This window comes from Mchenga conophoros, linkage group LG3, assembly GCF_057382185.1.
Source record: "Mchenga conophoros isolate Kocher_MC1m ecotype Shallow Benthic linkage group LG3, M_conophoros_male_GT1.1, whole genome shotgun sequence".
In the NCBI taxonomy this organism is placed as follows: Eukaryota; Metazoa; Chordata; class Actinopteri; order Cichliformes; family Cichlidae; genus Mchenga; species Mchenga conophoros.
Window position 1 is genome coordinate 48,937,446 of NC_140528.1, and position 18,406 is coordinate 48,955,851.

Below are 18,406 nucleotides of genomic sequence, written 5' to 3' on the forward strand. Positions count from 1 at the left end.
TCAGAACCAGTGGGCACCGGGGCCCCTGGCACACACAGGACTGAACCAGCAGGCACACGGGTCTCTGCCAGGGACAAAACAGGTAGCGCTGGCTTCTTTACGTCCAGGGGGCCAGAGTTAACTGAATGCTGATATCTAACCTCTGGGGAGGCCCTGGAGAGAGTAAAAGCAACAAAAGTTGGTGTGGGGCTATGCTCCTCCTGAAAATGAGTGGGTGGAGATGGTGGCTGAGAAGCAGGCAGTGCTAATGGCTGAGGTGCTGGCAATACAAGAGAGTGCACTGAACTCGAGGACTGAACAGGAGACTGAACTGACTGGAGAACAGGAGGAGACTGAACTGGGGACCACCCGGCAGCTAACTGAGCTTCTGGCTGAAAAGGTGTTTGTAGCAAACGTGAAGAAGGTGGTGGCCTATGTTCTCCTGAGCCTCCAGAGCACAGTTTAACCCGCTGGATGGGCTGAGAGAATTTTTGCTTTAAGTTATTTTGTTATTTACATAATAATGTAGATAACCTAATTATTATCCTTATTGCTGTTTTAGAGAAGCGGTGCTTCAAAGGACAGCTGCAGATTTCTGTCAGAACCTGCGGATTATACAGCACGAATAAAATGTTCACGTTGTCTTCCCAACAGTTTCACTGACATCTACACTGGAGGGCCAGGAAGCGTTCGTCTTCTCCGGCGCTGATAATTGGCGTCTGTCTTGTGTCAGTGACGTAAAAGACGGATTTTATGTGACATGACCGTTCAAACAGCAGTCGCTTTCTAAAACATCGGATATGTATCGGATTCAGTACCACATACGAAAGTGACCCAGGTTGGATTTGAAAATATCGGATTTGTGTTGTTCACACTGTCACACCATGATCGGTTATGGGTCACATAGGGTCAAAAAAATCGGATTTGATGCGCTTTCGCCTGCAGTGTGAACGTAGCCTTTCTGTCTATATGAAAAAAGTTGCAGTGATTGGCGCTGGTAACAAAGATTTGTGTTTGTGCCTGACTGCGCCCGCTTCAACTGAAGATAGTTTCATTGGAACTACACCAAAAATCTCAGGATTTAATTCTATTCACCAAGTTTGCCCTGCAGTTGTTTTCTAAACAGAGGGTGAAGTTAAGTATACACACACAGAAACATAAAAAACATGTATATTATGCGAATAATGCCACAGTGTAGTGCCACAGGTCTTTTTTATTTTTTTTGGAAAAGTGAACCAGGTGAAGAAACAATGTTTCCCGTATAGAAACTATAATCAGCCTCATTAGATGACTTTGTATAATTTTCTAAGGGTTGGTTGGCCATCTGTGGTCACTAATCAAAACCTTTGAAATTTCACATTGATAATAAAAGTGTTGATACTAGTGTCACATTGAAAAGTGTATTTTAAATGTGGGGTTTTTTTTGTGCATTTTAATACGAGCACTTATGATTAATATTGTGTGAATTTTCTGTCACCTTTGGGGTTCATCAACTTCATCCCCTTTTTTCATTGATTATTCAAGGTCAAGGGGGCTGCCTGTCAGGTGGGGTGCACCCTCGATGGGTCTGTCGCAGGGCTAACACAGAGAAACAGACGCACGCTTTATATGTCTTTATATTTGTTATAAGTCTTGAGTCAACTTTTCTCAAAATATGCTAAAAGACTTCCACAGAAATCAGTCTAAGATATGGTAGAGATAAAATATTTTGTGACACACATTCAACCTAATGCTACCTGTTTAAGTGTGAAAGAAGGAGTTAGAGTTACTGAGACATTTTAAGCTATTAGCAGTTTATTGTGGGTAAATACAAATAAACAAAAAAAAAAGGTTTTAATTAGAGTGGAGTCAGGAAGTGAGGTGATGAGCTGTGACACATTATGTTTCCACACCAGCAGGAAGCTGTGGCCTCTGACTGCATATGAAACTGGAGGAGTTGTACTTACATCTTATGTGACTTAACACTGTTCAGCTGCCATTGAGCCAGTCAGTACATCAGCAGCCACGCATCATGGAAGTTGCTGCACTTTGTGCTGTTGTTGGTGAGTACTGTATTTATACCTGTGTACTGTCTGAAATCCACTTCAGTCACTAAATAATGAGATTGATTTGTGCTCCATGCTGTCGATAACATTCCAGTAACCTCCGTTTTTAGCTCAGTCTGTAATGAGGAAGTGGTTTCTTATAAGGTTGCTTATCATGTCCTAAACCAACAGTTTCTGCTGTGGTATCGATTAATGTTGTTTACTAGAGCTGCAGGAGTCAGGTGCTGCAGTGTTACTGGAACACAAATCTATGTTTATATCTCTGAACTGTTTCTAACAGTAATGAAACACATATTTCAGCCAGAAGCTTGAATTACTTTGATTGGTTTTCTGAAATCATCATATGACTAAATGGCTGGTTGATGGCAAAAGAAAAATCTCACCTTTCCACCTTTTTTTTCTTTTGTGCAGCTTCTCTGAGAATTGTTCCCGACAGATTCCAGTTCTTCCAGTATGAGTCCGTCTCCATTAGCTGTGGGGGGCAGGAAAACTCTTCAGAGTGGAGAGTTAAGAGGAGCACGTCCTTATACACAAACACCACATGTCCCTCACCCTCAAATGGAATAGATGAATCTCACTGCTCCATCAGTGACCTTTACCCAGCAGACACTGGAGTTTACTGGTGTGAGTCTGCAGCAGGCGAGTGCTTTGATGCTGTCACCATCACTGTGGCAGGTGGGTTTAAACAAATAAGGTTCAGATTTTCTTTCTTTTTTTTATGCGATACACAACAGTTACTCATCATTCAACCATAAACGCAAAAAATGTAATATAACTAGTGAGACATCTGTTGCAAATCTTAATTGCCCCTTTTTTGCCCTTTTTTCAGTAGCAACCACAGAAACATTGGGGAAGACAAAGTTTAATTTGCTATTTTGTCTTTTTAGTTAATCTAATCAAATTTCATAAATTTACTAAGTACTCCTTCTCTGCCTGGTTTTGTAGTCTTACACAATCTGACAGTTTGTTAATGTCCTTCCTAAGAAATTCATCTCAAGCCTCCTTTTTTTCTTGGTAACAGTGTCGACACGCCCAGTACAGTTAAAGACTTCTTCGATCCTAAGGACATAAATGCTTGCATACTACAGACGTCCACATTGGATTTTAGCCTCCTAACAAGCTTTTGCCCACATTATCAAAAATTATTCTCATCATGAACTCCTCAAAAGATCTGGTAAACAAACTGATTTTTATATAGCACCTTTCTCCTCTCCTGGAGCTCTCAAATGGCTTTATATAACATGCCTCATTCACCCTTAAATGCTTTCTATCTGAAATTCATCACATTCCAACTTGTGGTTACTATCTTTCCCAAGGATATTTGGTACTAATTTTAATGCTGCAGCAAAACTGTGAGCAACACTTGTTGGTGTAATTGGGGAGAATTTAGAGAACCCTTGCTCTTTGTTTCAAAACTGATTGAACTAATAGAGTAGACTCCAATATGCTGATTTACTCATTTTGTTCTCTGACATCTGTGTCATTCAGCTGGTTCTGTGATCCTGGAAAGTCCTGCCCATCCTGTGGTGGAGGGAGACACTGTGACCCTACACTGTAAACACAATGCAGACTCCTCCTCCAATTTCACTGCTACATTCTATAAAAATGATGATCTCATTGGGAGCAGCTCTACAGGAAACCTGACCATCCAAAGGGTTTCCAAATCAGATGAAGGACTCTACAAGTGTAACATCTCTGGAGTTGGACAATCACCAGACAGCCTGCTGACTGTCAGTCTCGGGGGTGAGGGGGCATAATTTTTTTTCCCTCTTTACTTATATTGGGACGTTATTTTTTATGTAACTTCAACTTTACTCTGAACAGCTCTGACAAAAGCAATGCTCTCTGGTTGCTCTGGAATATGCCATTTATGTGTAGTTGTATTTTATGTGGATAAAATATGTGAGGCAGTCATGGGAGCTGTTTTTGTTTCGTGTTCCCAATAAAGTTTTTGGCTATTAAAAATGCATCCTCCACTTTGTTCATTGCATGATTTACTGTAAATGAGAGACACATAAATATAACATGAGTAAAGTAAGCCTTGTTTTTTCCCCACTGATGATAACCTGGAGTGTTTCTGCTTTGAAGCAGTGCCCCGTGAGCTGGCTCACTCTGGCCTGACACACATTCTCCTTCCTGTGGTATGCATCTACCTCTCAATGGTTTCAGTAATGCTGCTCAGTCTCTATAAAACCAACAAAGGTCAGCACATGGAAAAATAGAACTGCCCTGTAAATGAAAAAACTATTTTACTTTCTTTTTTTTCTTTTTTTTAGCTTTTAAAGAAGTTAATGAAATAATGTTTTGTATAGTAATGTTTCAAATGTTTGTCACAGTTTCAGTGCCCATGTTTACCATACAAAAGGTTCACAATTAACTTTAAACACAGCTGTGCTTTCAGTTTACTTCATCATATCCACCTTAAAAAAATCTCAGGATTTCAGGATTGTAATGCTCTCTGATTTGTTTTTTTTGCTGCAGGTAAAATCAACCCTTCAGTTGTGCTCTACACTGAAGTCGCCACCAAACTAAACTACAACAGAAAAGGTAAACACACTGACACACATCTCAGTATTAATGATGGCAACAATTAATCAGTAGGTTCATTTTTGCAAATTTCTCACATTTTGAATGTAAATCAAAAGAAACTTTGTGGAATTTGTGTCACAAAATAATGATTTCATTAGAAAACAGCACACTCTAGTGTTTCGTTTATTATTAAATAAATAAAAATAAAATGGAGAGTGGTACAATTTTGAAACGTCTTGGTGCATGCTCAATCATCCAGGTAAGTAAATCTCCAAAAGTTAATTCTGTTCATCTTGACGTAGCGTTTTGTGGGAGAAACGTTTCGTCACTCATCCAAGTGACTTCTTCAGTCTCAGCTGACTGCAGGTTTCCCCGATCTTATAAACAGTACATTTCCATAATGACTGAAACCAGCCCACTGAAGGAACAATGGGCTGGGAGGTTAGTTCCTTAACCCTTTAAGACCTACCAAAGAACCAAGTCCACCAGAGCTTATATTATATGTTTACCTGCTGTGGAGCCATTTTTGGGAGCATTTCAAGTTGCTATACATCAATACAACCATTATAGCCCAGATTTTAATAATATGTATTCATTAAGTGCATAGTAATTACATAAATTGCAAAAAAGTGCAATAAACTACAAAAAAATTGAAAATCGTTTTTGCTTTTTTAACATATATTTCTAGTTAGATAAATTTAAGAGGCTTATCCCTCAAAACTGTAAATACAAAAAAGTTGCACAAAATAGTTTCCCACCACAGGAAATTTATTTTGAGTGTCTTCATAGTTTTATTTTTGAAATACACCAATTTTTATACACTGCAGGAAAAATGAAAATAAATATTATACTGCAAATTTGCAAAAAAGCAGCATATGCATCAAAATAAACTATTTCCAGCAGTGCAATATGAGTCCTAAGCATCCCAGAAACGACACAGAAAGTCATAAAGTCAAAGATAACTTTTAAAAAGACGATTATATGCCCTGCTGTTTTAATTAAAGTAAGTGTGACATCTGCTATTAAAAACGTACCCCTGTCAGACAGTTCAAATATTCGTAGAGTTGAAGTTCTGGCGTCAGACAAGTTTGAAATGCTGTTAGATGACCTGAAGAAAACTGATGTAATGTCTATAGCAGGAGGTCACAGACAGAACTGATAATGCACAGTTGTGCGTATATGTCCGTTTTTTGGATGGGAAATTGCTCGGCTTACTACCGTTAGAGGGACACACAGCTGGCGAAATAATGTTTGAGAAGATTTCAGCTCTTTTTGAGGAAAATGGTCTGGATATGAAGCGTGTCTGCATACTTGTGACGGATGGGGCTCCATCCATGGCAGGAAAAGTGAGTGGTCAGCGAAATATTTATTTTAATTTGAAAAGGAATTATCAAAATGTTTTTTGTTTTTATTATTATTTCAAATGTGCAAAAAATAGTTTAGTTATAGCTCCCTTTTTTTTTTTAATGGACCTTTTGGTGTGCATTTGTGAGAGGTCACCAGATTTATAGGAATAGGAATAAAAAAAATACTTGTTTTTCAGTACAGTTGTGTGGGTTTGAAATTGATCATGATCTGCTGCTTACTGGCTTCAAAAAAAATATCTGGCCCAGATAAATTCCTCGGTTTGAAAATCTGGCCCAACTAACTTCGTAGTTGAATAGCCATGGCATACACTATTTTACTCTGTTTGTGTCGGGGGACCCGATCCTTGGGGTGGACCAGTTTTTGTTGGAGCGTGTTTTGGGGTTTAAAAGCCACAGAGACCCGGTGTTTTGAAAAAATGCATCTCAACTGCTCCGATACTCCTGACACATACAGGATCACTACAGGTTTTCGCTTGGGCAGCGGTTGTCCTTCTCTCCTGGATCAGCTGGAGCTTTCTTTTGGCGCCTTCCCAGCTTTGACAAAAGTCCAGCTGGGATAACCACATTTACTCAGGGCCTTTTTGATGTGCTGTTCTTCTGCTTCCCCGGTCGATCTCTCACCTTCTCAACAAAATCCAGGGTGTTCTGGATGTGGTGTTCAGAGCTGCCTACCAGCGAGTTGAGGATCGAAGCCAGAAACTTGGAGATGTTATAGGTCTTCGGTAAACCAAACAGACTTGGTGTAGATTCCCCTGGGTATAGCCTGTGGTATGATGTCCAGTCAATAAAATTGTCTTGTTCTAACTGATTCAGACAATCTATCACCCTCTTCTTCAGGGGCTCATAAGTATTTTCATCACTGAGCAGTGATAAAATTTTCTCATGATAGTCTATCTACTATTTGGGGGTTGTTCTTGATAAGGCTCTGTCCTTTGAGTCTCATCTTGCTGCTACAGTGAAAAAGGTTCAACAAAGACTGTACTTTTTAAGGAGGTTGAGAGGTTTTAATGTTTCATCTGAAATGATGACTCTTTTTTATAAAAGTTTTATTGAATCTGTTTTAACCTTCTGTATCATTGCTTGGTATGGTATATGTCCTTGAATAATAAGACCAGACTTAGCAACCTGGTTAAAGTGGCTGGTCAGATTTCAGGGAGGTCTCAGGTCCAGCTTGTGGACTTTTATAACAGGAGGAAGGCAACCTCTGTCTTGTTGTGTTCAGATCATCCTCTCTTTAATGATTTTTAACTGCTTCCATCAGGTCGTCGTTATAAAGTACCTGCAGTGAAGACAAAGAGACGTAGATTGTCTTTTATACCTACTGCTATTATCATGGTTAATAACACTAAACCATATGTGTTGTTGCCATTGCACACTTTTGTTGATGATAAAATTTTGTTATTTTTCTCTGGGTTTATTTTTGGGGGTGTATGTGTTGTGTTTGTTTGTTTGTGTTATATATATATATATATATATATATATATATATATATATATATATATATATATATATATATATATGGGTATACTGCAAAACTATTTCCCAATGGGGACAATAAAGTTACCATTGACCATTCTTGTCTGCCGGAAGGATGATAATGTTGTTGTCATTACTAAGTGATGCGAGTGCCTTCTTCTTCTCCATGGTGATGCTGATTGTTGAGACAGGCTGAAACTTTCATCCATAGTTGCTCTGCTTCCACTTCAGCAATATTGTTGTTTCGAATTGCTGTTTCTGTGGCTGTGATCAATTCCACTAGCTGGATTTGTCTCGGCGTGACAGGAAAATTAAACCCTTTAGCAAGGATGTTTTTCTCTGTTTGGGTGAGCGGTCTGTCAGACAAATTCTTCGCCCACTTGTCCACATCCTCAGTGTCACATTCTTCTCTCTTCTGGCTGCTGAGGACACTCTTTATAGACACTGTTTATAAGATTGGGGAAACCTGCAGCCAGCTGGGGCTGAAGAAGTCACTTGGATGAGTGACGAAATGTTTCTCCCGCTGAAAACACTACTTCCAGATGAACAGTATCAACTTTTGGAGATACGATTTTTAAAACATCACAAGAATTAAGCCTGCATACATGAAGTCTCACAGTGTGTGTAGACTGTGAGACTTCATGTAGGTGGTATATAAACGTGTAAGTGTAAGGTGTGGTTCACGCTTTTCATGAATTATGTTCTTTGTTTTTCAGGGGAACCACTGAGGAAGAGATCCTCTTTATTCTCTTCTGAGGCTCCAAAGACTCGTCTGTAAATAAATGTCTCACCATGAGCTGACTCACAAAGCCTGCAAAGACTTTTAAAATGTGTTTTTAAGAAAAAACATCACTGAAATACAAATTACATAAATAAAACAATAAAAATTAAATACATTTTTATTGTGATAGTTACTCTTTGTACAACTGAAAAAATGGGAAATGAACTTTTCTGGGTCCATTAACTCTAAAAATTAAACAGACCCCTCATAATTTAGCCTCTTATCAATTTTGGGTTAGCTCTCATATCAAATATGTCCACAAATGATTCATATGCCTAAAAACATGGATCCATCCTAAATTTTGCCTTTACACATGATTTACTGATAACAGCAATGGTTTTGGATCAAAATACTCTCTTCAGTGTTCAACATGCTTCCACTACAGACTTCTTTTCGTATACTTTTATACATGTTGTAGCTTGTTTTTTATATACAGTTCATTTAACTGGAGTCCAGATGCAGAATTTGAGTTCCCATTTAAAATATACCAGGAGGTTATTTCAGTTGTTTTTGTCTTCAGTGAGTATTACAGTTTTACACAGTAAATCAGCCAATGAGATGACACTAAAGACAAAATAGGGGCTTGTTTTTGTTTTGTTAAATTGTCCTTTTTTGTATAAGCTTCTTTGTAGTAACATCTTCAGTACAAAATCTTCCCCACAAGATAATATCTTTGTGACACCCTGCCTAACGTCTCTTGAGAGACAGGAATGAATATTATGTACACACACACACACGTGCAATCCTGACAATTCTGTTTTACATACCCATATGGAAAATAAAAACGTATAAAAAGACTTGCATCAGCTTTAGCTTGCTTCATATAGTGAATCATATAAGGCTTATATGATATGATTTACTCATGAAAGTGGAAACTTTCATATACTGTTTAAGTAAGTATCCAAAGTATCCAAAACATACAAGTTCCATTTATATAATTTTTCAAGGGATCTTATATCTGTTTTCACTCTTGTATGCTTTTCATACAAGTTTTACACAAGACAGATACAAACCTTTATAGATTTATATATATATATATATATATATATATATATATATATATATATATATATATATATATATATCTTTTCCATATGGGTATCTTTATGTTTTTCAGAGGCTGTTTTTTCTCACTTATGAGAATGGCAGTTGGTCACTATAAACATAAATATATAAATGATTATGGCGATTGGTTGCCAATTAGTTACTAGGAGCTGGGTCATGACAATATGTAACCAAAATCTATCTTTCAGCTCTAAATGAATGATAACAATAAATCTCAGTGAAAAACAGGATCATTTTGGGGTGGGAGGACGTGCCAGGATCGTGACATTTTGAACAGTATTAATGCACAAGTCTTTACATCTTAATTGTTACACATTTAATGCGATACACACAGAGGGTTAGGCTTTTGTACTTGTTTAGGTGAAGGTGGTTGATTTGAAGTAAATAAGGTGGAGCCACAACCCCTGACTGTGAGATGTGATGCTTTACGTATCCACACCAGCAGGAAGCTGTGGCCTCTGTGACAGAGGTGTGACTTAACCTTCTCAGGCCACCATTGAGCCAGTGAGTATATCAGCAGCCAAGTATCATGGAGGTCATCACACTTTGTGCTATTGTTGGTGAGTACTGTATTTATATGTGAGTGCCGTCTGAAATCCACTTTAGCGGCTGGCTAATGTGTTTAATTTGTGCTCCATAAAGACAATAACATTCAAATAACATCAAAATTTAGTCCGGGCTGTGATGAGGAAGTGGTTTCTTTTACAGTTCACTTCCACATCTGCTCTCACAACTGGAGGCAATGTGACACGATTTAGCAGAAGTAGCAAATATTTGAATTTTGATGTTTAAAGTTTACTAGTTTTTATTAATTTTTTTCTGGTGTGTGTTGAGAAAATATTCAACTTTAGTTTAAGGATGTTTAAAGTCTTAAAGGCTAAATTAGACCAACTTTATTCATTGTAGCAACTTTTGATTTAACCCTTTAAAACCGGTCAGAGATGGCACGCTCTGTTTTGCGTAACTATTTTTAGATCGCGGTAGCACTGCAACCATATAAGCTAGCGCAATAATTTTTTTTGCATATGAAACCGGAGGAGTTGAACTTACATCTTATGCCATCAGCTTGTCCTAGGTCATGGTTTCCTTCCACATATAGCTTTGCAAAAACTGCATAAAAAGCGCTTGCAGGAACAAAAACATAATATTCCAGAAACACGCTTTGCTGGTCCGATCAGCTGTTCAAAACACTTCCTATGTTGGAATAGACGTCAGCGCGAACTTTTGCATTTCCGCCATTACCTGCCCAAAACTGGAAGTGACGTCATTGTCGTGGAAATGTAGTTTGTTTACCATCAAGGCCTCATGAGCCTATACTGGTGGTTTTAAAAGTTATGTTTGACTTCATGACTTTCTGTGTCGTTTCTGGGATGCTGAGGACTCATATTGCACTGCTGGAAATAGTTTATTTTGATGCCTATGCTGCTTTTTTGCAAATTTGCACTACAATATTTATTTTCGTTTTTCCTGCAGTATATAAAAATTGGTGTATTTCAAAAATAAAACTATGAAGACACTCAAAATAAATTTCCTGTGGTGGGAAACTAGTTTGTGCAACTTTTTTGTATTTACAGTTTTGAGGGATAAGCCTATTGAATTTCTCTAACTAGAAATATATGTTAAAAAAGCAAAAAACATTTTCAATTTTTTTGTAGTTTATTGCACTTTTTTGCAATTTATGTAATTACTATGCACTTGATGCAGACACAATATTAAAACCTGGGCTATAATGGTTGTATTGATGTATAGCAACTTGAAATGCTCCCAAAAATGGCACCACAGCAGGTAAAAATATAATATAAGCTCTGGTGGACTTGGTTCTATGGTAGGTCTTAAAGGGTTAATGTATGGTTTAGGCACTTTATTTTCAACTTCATAAACATGGACAATAGTATGAAAATACTCATACATTTTCATTCCTGCAAAGTATGCCTTTGTGTCAGTCAATAAGAATGTTTCCACTAATAACCTAAATATATTTGTGCATTTAATTAAAAATCTGAGCTTTCCATCATTTATCTGTTTTGTGCAGCTTCTCTAAGAATCATTCCCAACAAATCCCAGTTCTTCCAGTATGAGTCTGTCTCCATGAGCTGTGGGCAGCAGGACAACTCCTCAGTGTGGCGTATTAAGAGGAACACGTCCTTATACATAAACACAACATGTCCCTCATCCTCAAATGGAATAGATGAATCTCACTGCAACATCAGTGACCTTTACCCAGCAGACACTGGAGTTTACTGGTGTGAGTCTGCAGCAGGCGAGTGCTTCGATGCTGTCACCATCACAGTAACAGGTAGGTTTCCACTAAGATATGTTTCATTCTTCTGTTAACAATGGACTTAAAATGTGAATCTAATTGTCAGGTCATGTGTTTCAAATTCTTTCTTTTTTAAAAATATTTTGCATTCCTGTTCTAAGGACTCTAAATGAATGATGATGAAAAACAAACTCATGTGAAAATGGCAAGCTGATAAAAGCAGTTCAGTTGTGATTTAGGGCTTCAAGAAATGCAGTTGTGGAATATACTGCAAACTGTCTGTGGTAGGGAGGTATTCATCTAGAAGAAACTTTACAAGCAAAGTTACATAAACTTACATAAACCTTGCTTGCTGTTACGTATAACAGAAACAAAAAATACTTCCAGCTCCTGAGCACCTCCATGTCCATTTGCTTACAGTCTGCTTGAAGACATAACTCTCCCACCCTCTGCCCAGCTCAGTAGTCTTAAATAACGCAATGTTTGCATTTGTGCCGTCCTCCTGCTTTCCCGGTGACACTGCTGACATACCCGGTCCAATAATTAATATTAACCTGACAGAGTGCACATGCATGTTTGAGTATAATGTATGTCTTAATGTACTTTCTCATTACTTAATTAACTTAGATTTTTTTATACCAGCATGGATTCTTGATTTTGTAAATTTATAGCGTGACAAGAAGAAGAAGTTTTGCTCTTTGTTGGTTTGTTTGTTTGTTTCAATTAAAATAGCCAGAACTGAGTAGACTCCAGTATCACGTTGACCTTTTGCATATTTGTGTTTCAGCTGGTTCTGTGATCCTGGAGAGTCCCGTTCATCCTGTGATGGAGGGAGATACTGTAATTCTGAACTGTAAATACATGGCCACTCTCTATGATAATGTCATAAGTGAATTTTACAAAAATGAGCTTCTTATTGGGCGCAGCTCAACAGGAAACATGACTATCTACAGAGTCTCTAAATGTGATGAGGGACTCTACAAGTGCAACATCTCTGGAGCAGGAGAATCACCTGACAGCTGGATGACTGTCAGAGGTAAGACTATTATTATTATTATTATTATTATTATTATTATTATTATTACTTCGTTTAACTGTAGAGTGAATTTTATTAGGAACAAATGTATACTGGCTTACGCCTACTGAATCTAAGCTGCTTTAAATTGATCAAACTGCTCCTGGCAGTGTGATGATATCAGGATGGTCGTATTTTGAAAGTTTTGTTGATGACTATGTGAATCGCATTTAACAACGTAACTGTTGGCTTACAAAGATAAATTCATCTAATCTTTTACTTAAAAGTGCTATTTTAAGTCAAAAAATGTATCCTGACAAGTACCAGTACAGACTTTGCTGGTACTTGATGGTGTAATAAAAGTAAAAGTTTGATTGTGAAGCGGTCCACTCCCTGCTGCCAATGTTCACCATCTTAGATACAGAGAGGAAGTAGGAGTAAGATGATTATGCTCATGCAAGTTATCCAGTTTCATCACCTGTCATTACATATGTTCTGGCATTGTGCAGTAATGGTTATGCATGTTAATTTGTCAAAACAGCAGAATTCCTCGACATCTTCAGAAAGTGTGACGTCTCACACATTGAAGGAGCGTTGTGGTTAAGCTTAGACTTCACAGCCTTCTCCAGTGACAACAGTGAAATCCTGTAAACTGGATGTGTCATGCATGTGCAGCTGACAGATTTAAGGAGGTGAAATAGTGCAATGACGTCAGGGGACTTTCTTTTCTGTTCCTGATAAATTGGTTGGCAAATCGAAGGATCCTCAGTTCTGTTCTGCCCTAAATCACTGATGATGAAAATAAAGAATAATAAAGAGCCATGTACACAGTGGACATAGTTGTTTCCATCATCATGCTAACCTGTGGTTTTTGTGCTTTGAAGCAGGACATCCTGAACTGCGTCATCCTGGCCTGACACACTTTCGGTTTCCTGTGGCTTGCATCTTCCTCTTATTGTTCTCAGCTGTTCTGCTCAGCGTCAGCAGCAAAGGTATGCATGCAGAAGAAATTACTATCTTGTGAGATATGAAGAGTAACAATCAGAAGACTGTTACAGTTTCACTCCGCTAAAATACTGTAAATGAAACAAATAAACATGTGTCCAACTTTTATCATTTAAATGCTCTGCAACACTTTGCTTGTTTGTTTTTTTTTGCTGCAGGTAAAATTGACCCTGTGGTCGTGCTGTACACTGAAGTCATCTACACACAAAAGTGCAGGAGAAAAGGTTAACACACATATACAGAGACCTTGTTATTAATCTAAATAATAATAATAATAATAATAATAATCATAATAATGGCACCAATTCAAATTTAAACATTGAGTCCCACAATCCAGAAATGACTCATATGAGTGAAATGCCCCCGACATGTTGGTGCTAAGCACGCTCATTTCCTGTCTGGTCATTTGCATCTTTACTTTTTTCTTTTTTTTGTTAGGTCGACGACTGAGGAAGAGGTCCTTGTTGTTATCATCTAAGGCTGCATACAGATGCGTTTGCACACACACGTCGTGCACTGTGCTGACATATAAAGCTGACAGCTGATGAAGAGATAACGGTGATATGTTTAAGCACTTTAACCCACTTTGTGCTCCACACTGCACCTGCAAAGAAATATACATATTAAAAAGAAAGAACGGAATAAAGAAATACACTAGAATTGTAAATCCCCACTGGCCTCTTTTTAAGTAAACCCATTTAAGAAATAAATAAATAAAAATAATAATATATATATATTTTTGATAATGGTGGTCATGAATGAACTCTATGTGTTGCATTTTAGTTTGTGTACTAAACGTGTTTTTTTTTCCTTGAGTGCATAAGTGCAGAAAATTGACTGTCCCCTGTTAACTTTAAGATAAGATCAATTCTGATTCTGCCTTCACACAAAATGTAATGACACACACTGCATGCTCACAACATGTTTCATGTAGAGAATTTGTACACTATTTATACATTTATATCTACTTCTATACCGTTTTGTACAGCCACCCTCATCTGATCTAAAAATACATTGGAGTTTGTTAACCTGTATTTCAGCTGCATTTATAAAACTATATTTTTCTTATTTTTAACAAAGAAAAATGGAATACAAAAAAAGTACATTATATTCGTCAGCATTTAAATGCTTTCATATGCACTCTTTTTTAAACCTTAGTTAAACCTTTAACTTCTCCTGCTGTCATAGTCACGACAGTATTGCCGTCATTGTCGATTAATATAAATGCATAGTTAGAACTGACTTACACATTTGGAAAATTGCTACAGCGATCAACCTTATAATGCAAATACATTAAATCACTAAAAACCATGAAATCATTATATTTATGAACTTTTCTGTTTGTGAACATAAACTGGGAATAGACCCTGTGCACGAGAAAATGCTAACTTCCTGGTTTGAGACCGGATGTAGGGTTGTACATTTCCGGTAGCTTTACTTTGTGGTCAATCGCTACCGGATATACTCCAAAATCATGTCCAAAACTCGAAAACGGAAAGATCGCATTAAGTTACAAAGAGCAGAAGGTGGGAACACTCACCACTGTTGTGTCATAAAACAATCTAATGATCAACTTTGACGTTTAAAGAGTTTAGATTTAGTTACTGTTAATATCAAAAATATAATGCTGTCCTTAAGACTGTGAGTGTAATGGATCTAAAACTGTTTAAATCTTCAGAGCCCTCTACAGCCTGGTAACATGGAAACCTTTAAAACAGCAGCAGAACGTTTCAGTAGTGTAGTGTAATTTGTTCTTTTCATTTAATAATAGAGTCCATATTATATCAACAGCTACATTCACCCTGGAGAGAAACTAGTGAGGGAGACCATCAGGACCAAGCTGGGTTTCTGGGTCCAGAGGTTTGGAGAAACTTCTTCCCTTTCTTTCATCACAGCTGTCCTGTGCCATAAGTTCTGTTGACCCACTGTAAGAGGCATCATTTACAAAACACCAGGAAGACTGAAGCGCATGGCATTGATCAAGCAGGACTCATGATCTTCACCAGCAGCTCCCTCACAGGGACATCTTCAGCACTCCTCCGTAGGCCCGCCCCAGAAGATGGATAAACCCAGCATTTCATGAACATTGTGATGGAGACCTTTGGCTTGTGTAATGTTATAAATACTTGGATACTCCCCAGAGGCTCCGGACTTTTACATAAAGATATTATATTCAGTCCTGTAGAAAGTTATATATTTAAAAATATGTGATCCTCTCTGGTTACTCTGGTATGAATAACTAAATAACACACTATCTGCAAAAAACTGTGAAAGAATTCCAGATGACAAGTTTGTAGTTCATCATACAAGTGACGACCTTTGACCTTCATCAGGTTTTATTTAATTGTGTCAGAGAAAATCTCATATGCTCTTCATGCAGCTGAGTACCTCAAGTGTTTAAAACGGAAGCTGTGCAGGTCTGAGATAAAAACTGAGGTCCTGGTAATGCTGATATATAGTGACACAGTTACATGAGTGATTAATCCTTTTGACTTTTTGTCTTTAACTTTATCAATAAAACAGCTGCAGCTTTCACTACAGCACATGTGGTACTTTAACCTTTGTATTGTTTTCATCAGATCATTTTGCAGTTAACATGTGAACATGTTGGATGATCTGTCTGCTGTCACTGGGTGGTGCTGAGGTCTGAATCTGAGGGCAGCTCCTGTAATCACAAAGAGAACAGAACCATCACAAACTGAAATATAAAGTTTATCTCTCCAGTCTGAAATAAAGCTGATTCTTCTGTCCTCACACACTCAGGATCTGAAGTTGTTCTCTTACATTTTTTCAGTATTACAGTACACTACAGTACTTTAATCCATAGTTCCTGATTAATGAGGAGCTACAAGGTACAAGCTTTTTTTTTAAAGTTATTGTCTTTACAGATGTGGCAAGAGACTGAAAACATGCTGTTGTTGGCACATATTTAATAATCAGCTCTGCACAGGAGCTGAAGCAGGGTGCAGCCTGTTGTTTTTACAGTATAATACTTGTAATAAAAGTACAGTAACAGTAATTAGTGACTGAGTAGCCCGGAGCGTTTCTCTTGATTTCTTTAGTCGGTGTAAATTCATTCACCTGCACAGATTAGCTAAACGAACCCTGACAGCCGAGTTCTCATCTTAGCTAGCTAGGTCTCAGGACCGAGCTAAGGACGGTAGTTACGGATTAGCTGACAAACACGTTTAACTTACCGAAACAGTGCAGCGGGGCCTCGGGTCCTTCTGTCGGTTAGTCCAGTTTACTGAAGAACACCTCAGGCTGTCAGGTTAAAACACTCGGTCGTGTTTTCGTAGCGTAAACGCTGGGCGTCCTCTCAGAGCCTACGCTCTATCTGCTATTCCCGAACAGAGATACGCAAGTTTCTCCGTGACTGCAGCTGCCAGTCAAAGCTGCTATGATGACGTTTCACCCCAATTTAACATCACCGCGGTAGGAATTAGAATCAAACTTATGGGAGAGGAGAGCCCTTGGACATCAATCAGCGTGATGAGAACTATTGATAACAAAAGAAAGAATCTTTGGAAAAAAATTATCTGAGGAGAATAAATTTATTTAGTCTGACCCGCCTCCCCTCCGCTAACGTGGGGGAGGCGGGGTTTATCACCTATACCGCATTGTCCATCTTTTATACAGTCATTGGTTTATACACTAAAAAAATGGAAATTACTTTGTTTTTATATTGAACAAAATAATTTCATGTTTCTATGGTGAACCTAATTAAATCATGTAGCATCTGCATGAAATTCAACAACTTAATTTGTTCTTGTTGAGATGACATGTTAAAATCTAGTGAGAGTGCTTAGTTGCCTGGACTCACGAAATTCACAAGATCACATGAGATTTGAAATGTCAGTAAAATCACTGTAATCTTAGCTTTCCTACTTTTTTTAAGCCTAGCTTGAGAGCTCAATGGTGTGGTGGTTAGTGCGGTTGCCTCACAGCAAGAAGGTCCTGGGTTCAAATTCACAATCAGTGTAGTTTCAAGTGGGATCTCTCTGGCTACTTTGGTTTCCTTCCACAGTTAAAAATCATGCAATTAATAGACCTAGATTAATTACACTTCCAAATTACCTATATGTGTGAATGAGAGCTAAATGGATCTCTGTCTCTTTGTGTTAGCCCTGCGATGGGCTGGCGACCTGTCCAAGGTTAACCCGCCTTCTATCAATTCTGGGTTATGCTCCAGCCGCCCTGCAACCCAGATAAAATATCTCTTTTAACCCTTGTATGGTGTTCGGGTCTGTGAGACCCGTTTTCAGTTTTTTTCAAAAGAAAAATTAAACAATGAATTATTTTTTCAACCTGAAATTCATTGGCTTTGGCTTATTTTCTGTGAAGAACATAAATCTGAACTAATTTTCAATGACCTCATACTGTACCTCCCCCCACGCATTTACATTACATACAAGGTGTTCGGGTCCACTGGACCCAGGTCTAATAAAAGTGTTGAAAGTGTAGGTCCTGTGTTCCCACACTCTGTCTTCCTCCTTTCTGGTGCTGCTGATAGTGTTTTCTTCCCCTCCTGCTGGCGCACAAAGTTGCAACATTGTTGAAAATCCAACTATCGACACCATCTGCTCTGACATTCCCACACATTTTACCCTCTTTCTTGAGGGATCCAAATTTTATTTTCTCATACCCTGTCTCAGGGGCGGAGCATGGGGGTGGCTTACTGGGCTTAAGCCCGGGTTGTTTTGTCAGAAGCCCGGGGTCTTTTGGAGTGTAATTTTTTCATAGTTAGATGCCTGGCTGACAACTGTATAAAAGAAAAAGTACACACAATATTCGAAGCACATAGTGCACACTGTGGGAATTTACGACTGTGCGTGAATCCCCCCTGATATTGGTATGATCCGAGCTCAGGCACTAAGAGACTGA

At 38.2% G+C, this 18,406-nt stretch overlaps 1 protein-coding gene across 1 annotated transcript; it reads left to right on the plus strand.

Annotated features, from left to right (window-relative positions):
• The first annotated feature begins 1,990 nt into the window (after window positions 1-1,990).
• Window positions 1,991-13,168, plus strand: LOC146579152 (sialoadhesin-like). The gene is made up of 10 exons (XM_085267929.1): window positions 1,991-2,021; window positions 2,436-2,699; window positions 3,513-3,767; window positions 4,116-4,226; window positions 4,506-4,571; window positions 8,113-8,166; window positions 9,752-9,802; window positions 11,275-11,538; window positions 12,290-12,538; window positions 13,059-13,168. Exons 1-10 carry the CDS (start codon window positions 1,991-1,993, stop codon window positions 13,166-13,168), a joined length of 1,455 nt encoding a protein of 484 aa, XP_085124055.1.
• Window positions 13,169-18,406: the final 5,238 nt, after the last annotated feature.

Bases quoted from the DNA above. Each gene is read 5' to 3' on its own strand.
- LOC146579152 (XM_085267929.1), top strand. From the start codon at position 1,991: ATGGAAGTTGCTGCACTTTGTGCTGTTGTTG. The intron at 4,227-4,505 runs GTCAGCACATGG...TTTTTGCTGCAG, and splicing joins TCTCTATAAAACCAACAAAG to GTAAAATCAACCCTTCAGTT. The intron at 12,539-13,058 runs GTAAGACTATTA...TTGTCAAAACAG, and splicing joins CAGCTGGATGACTGTCAGAG to CAGAATTCCTCGACATCTTC.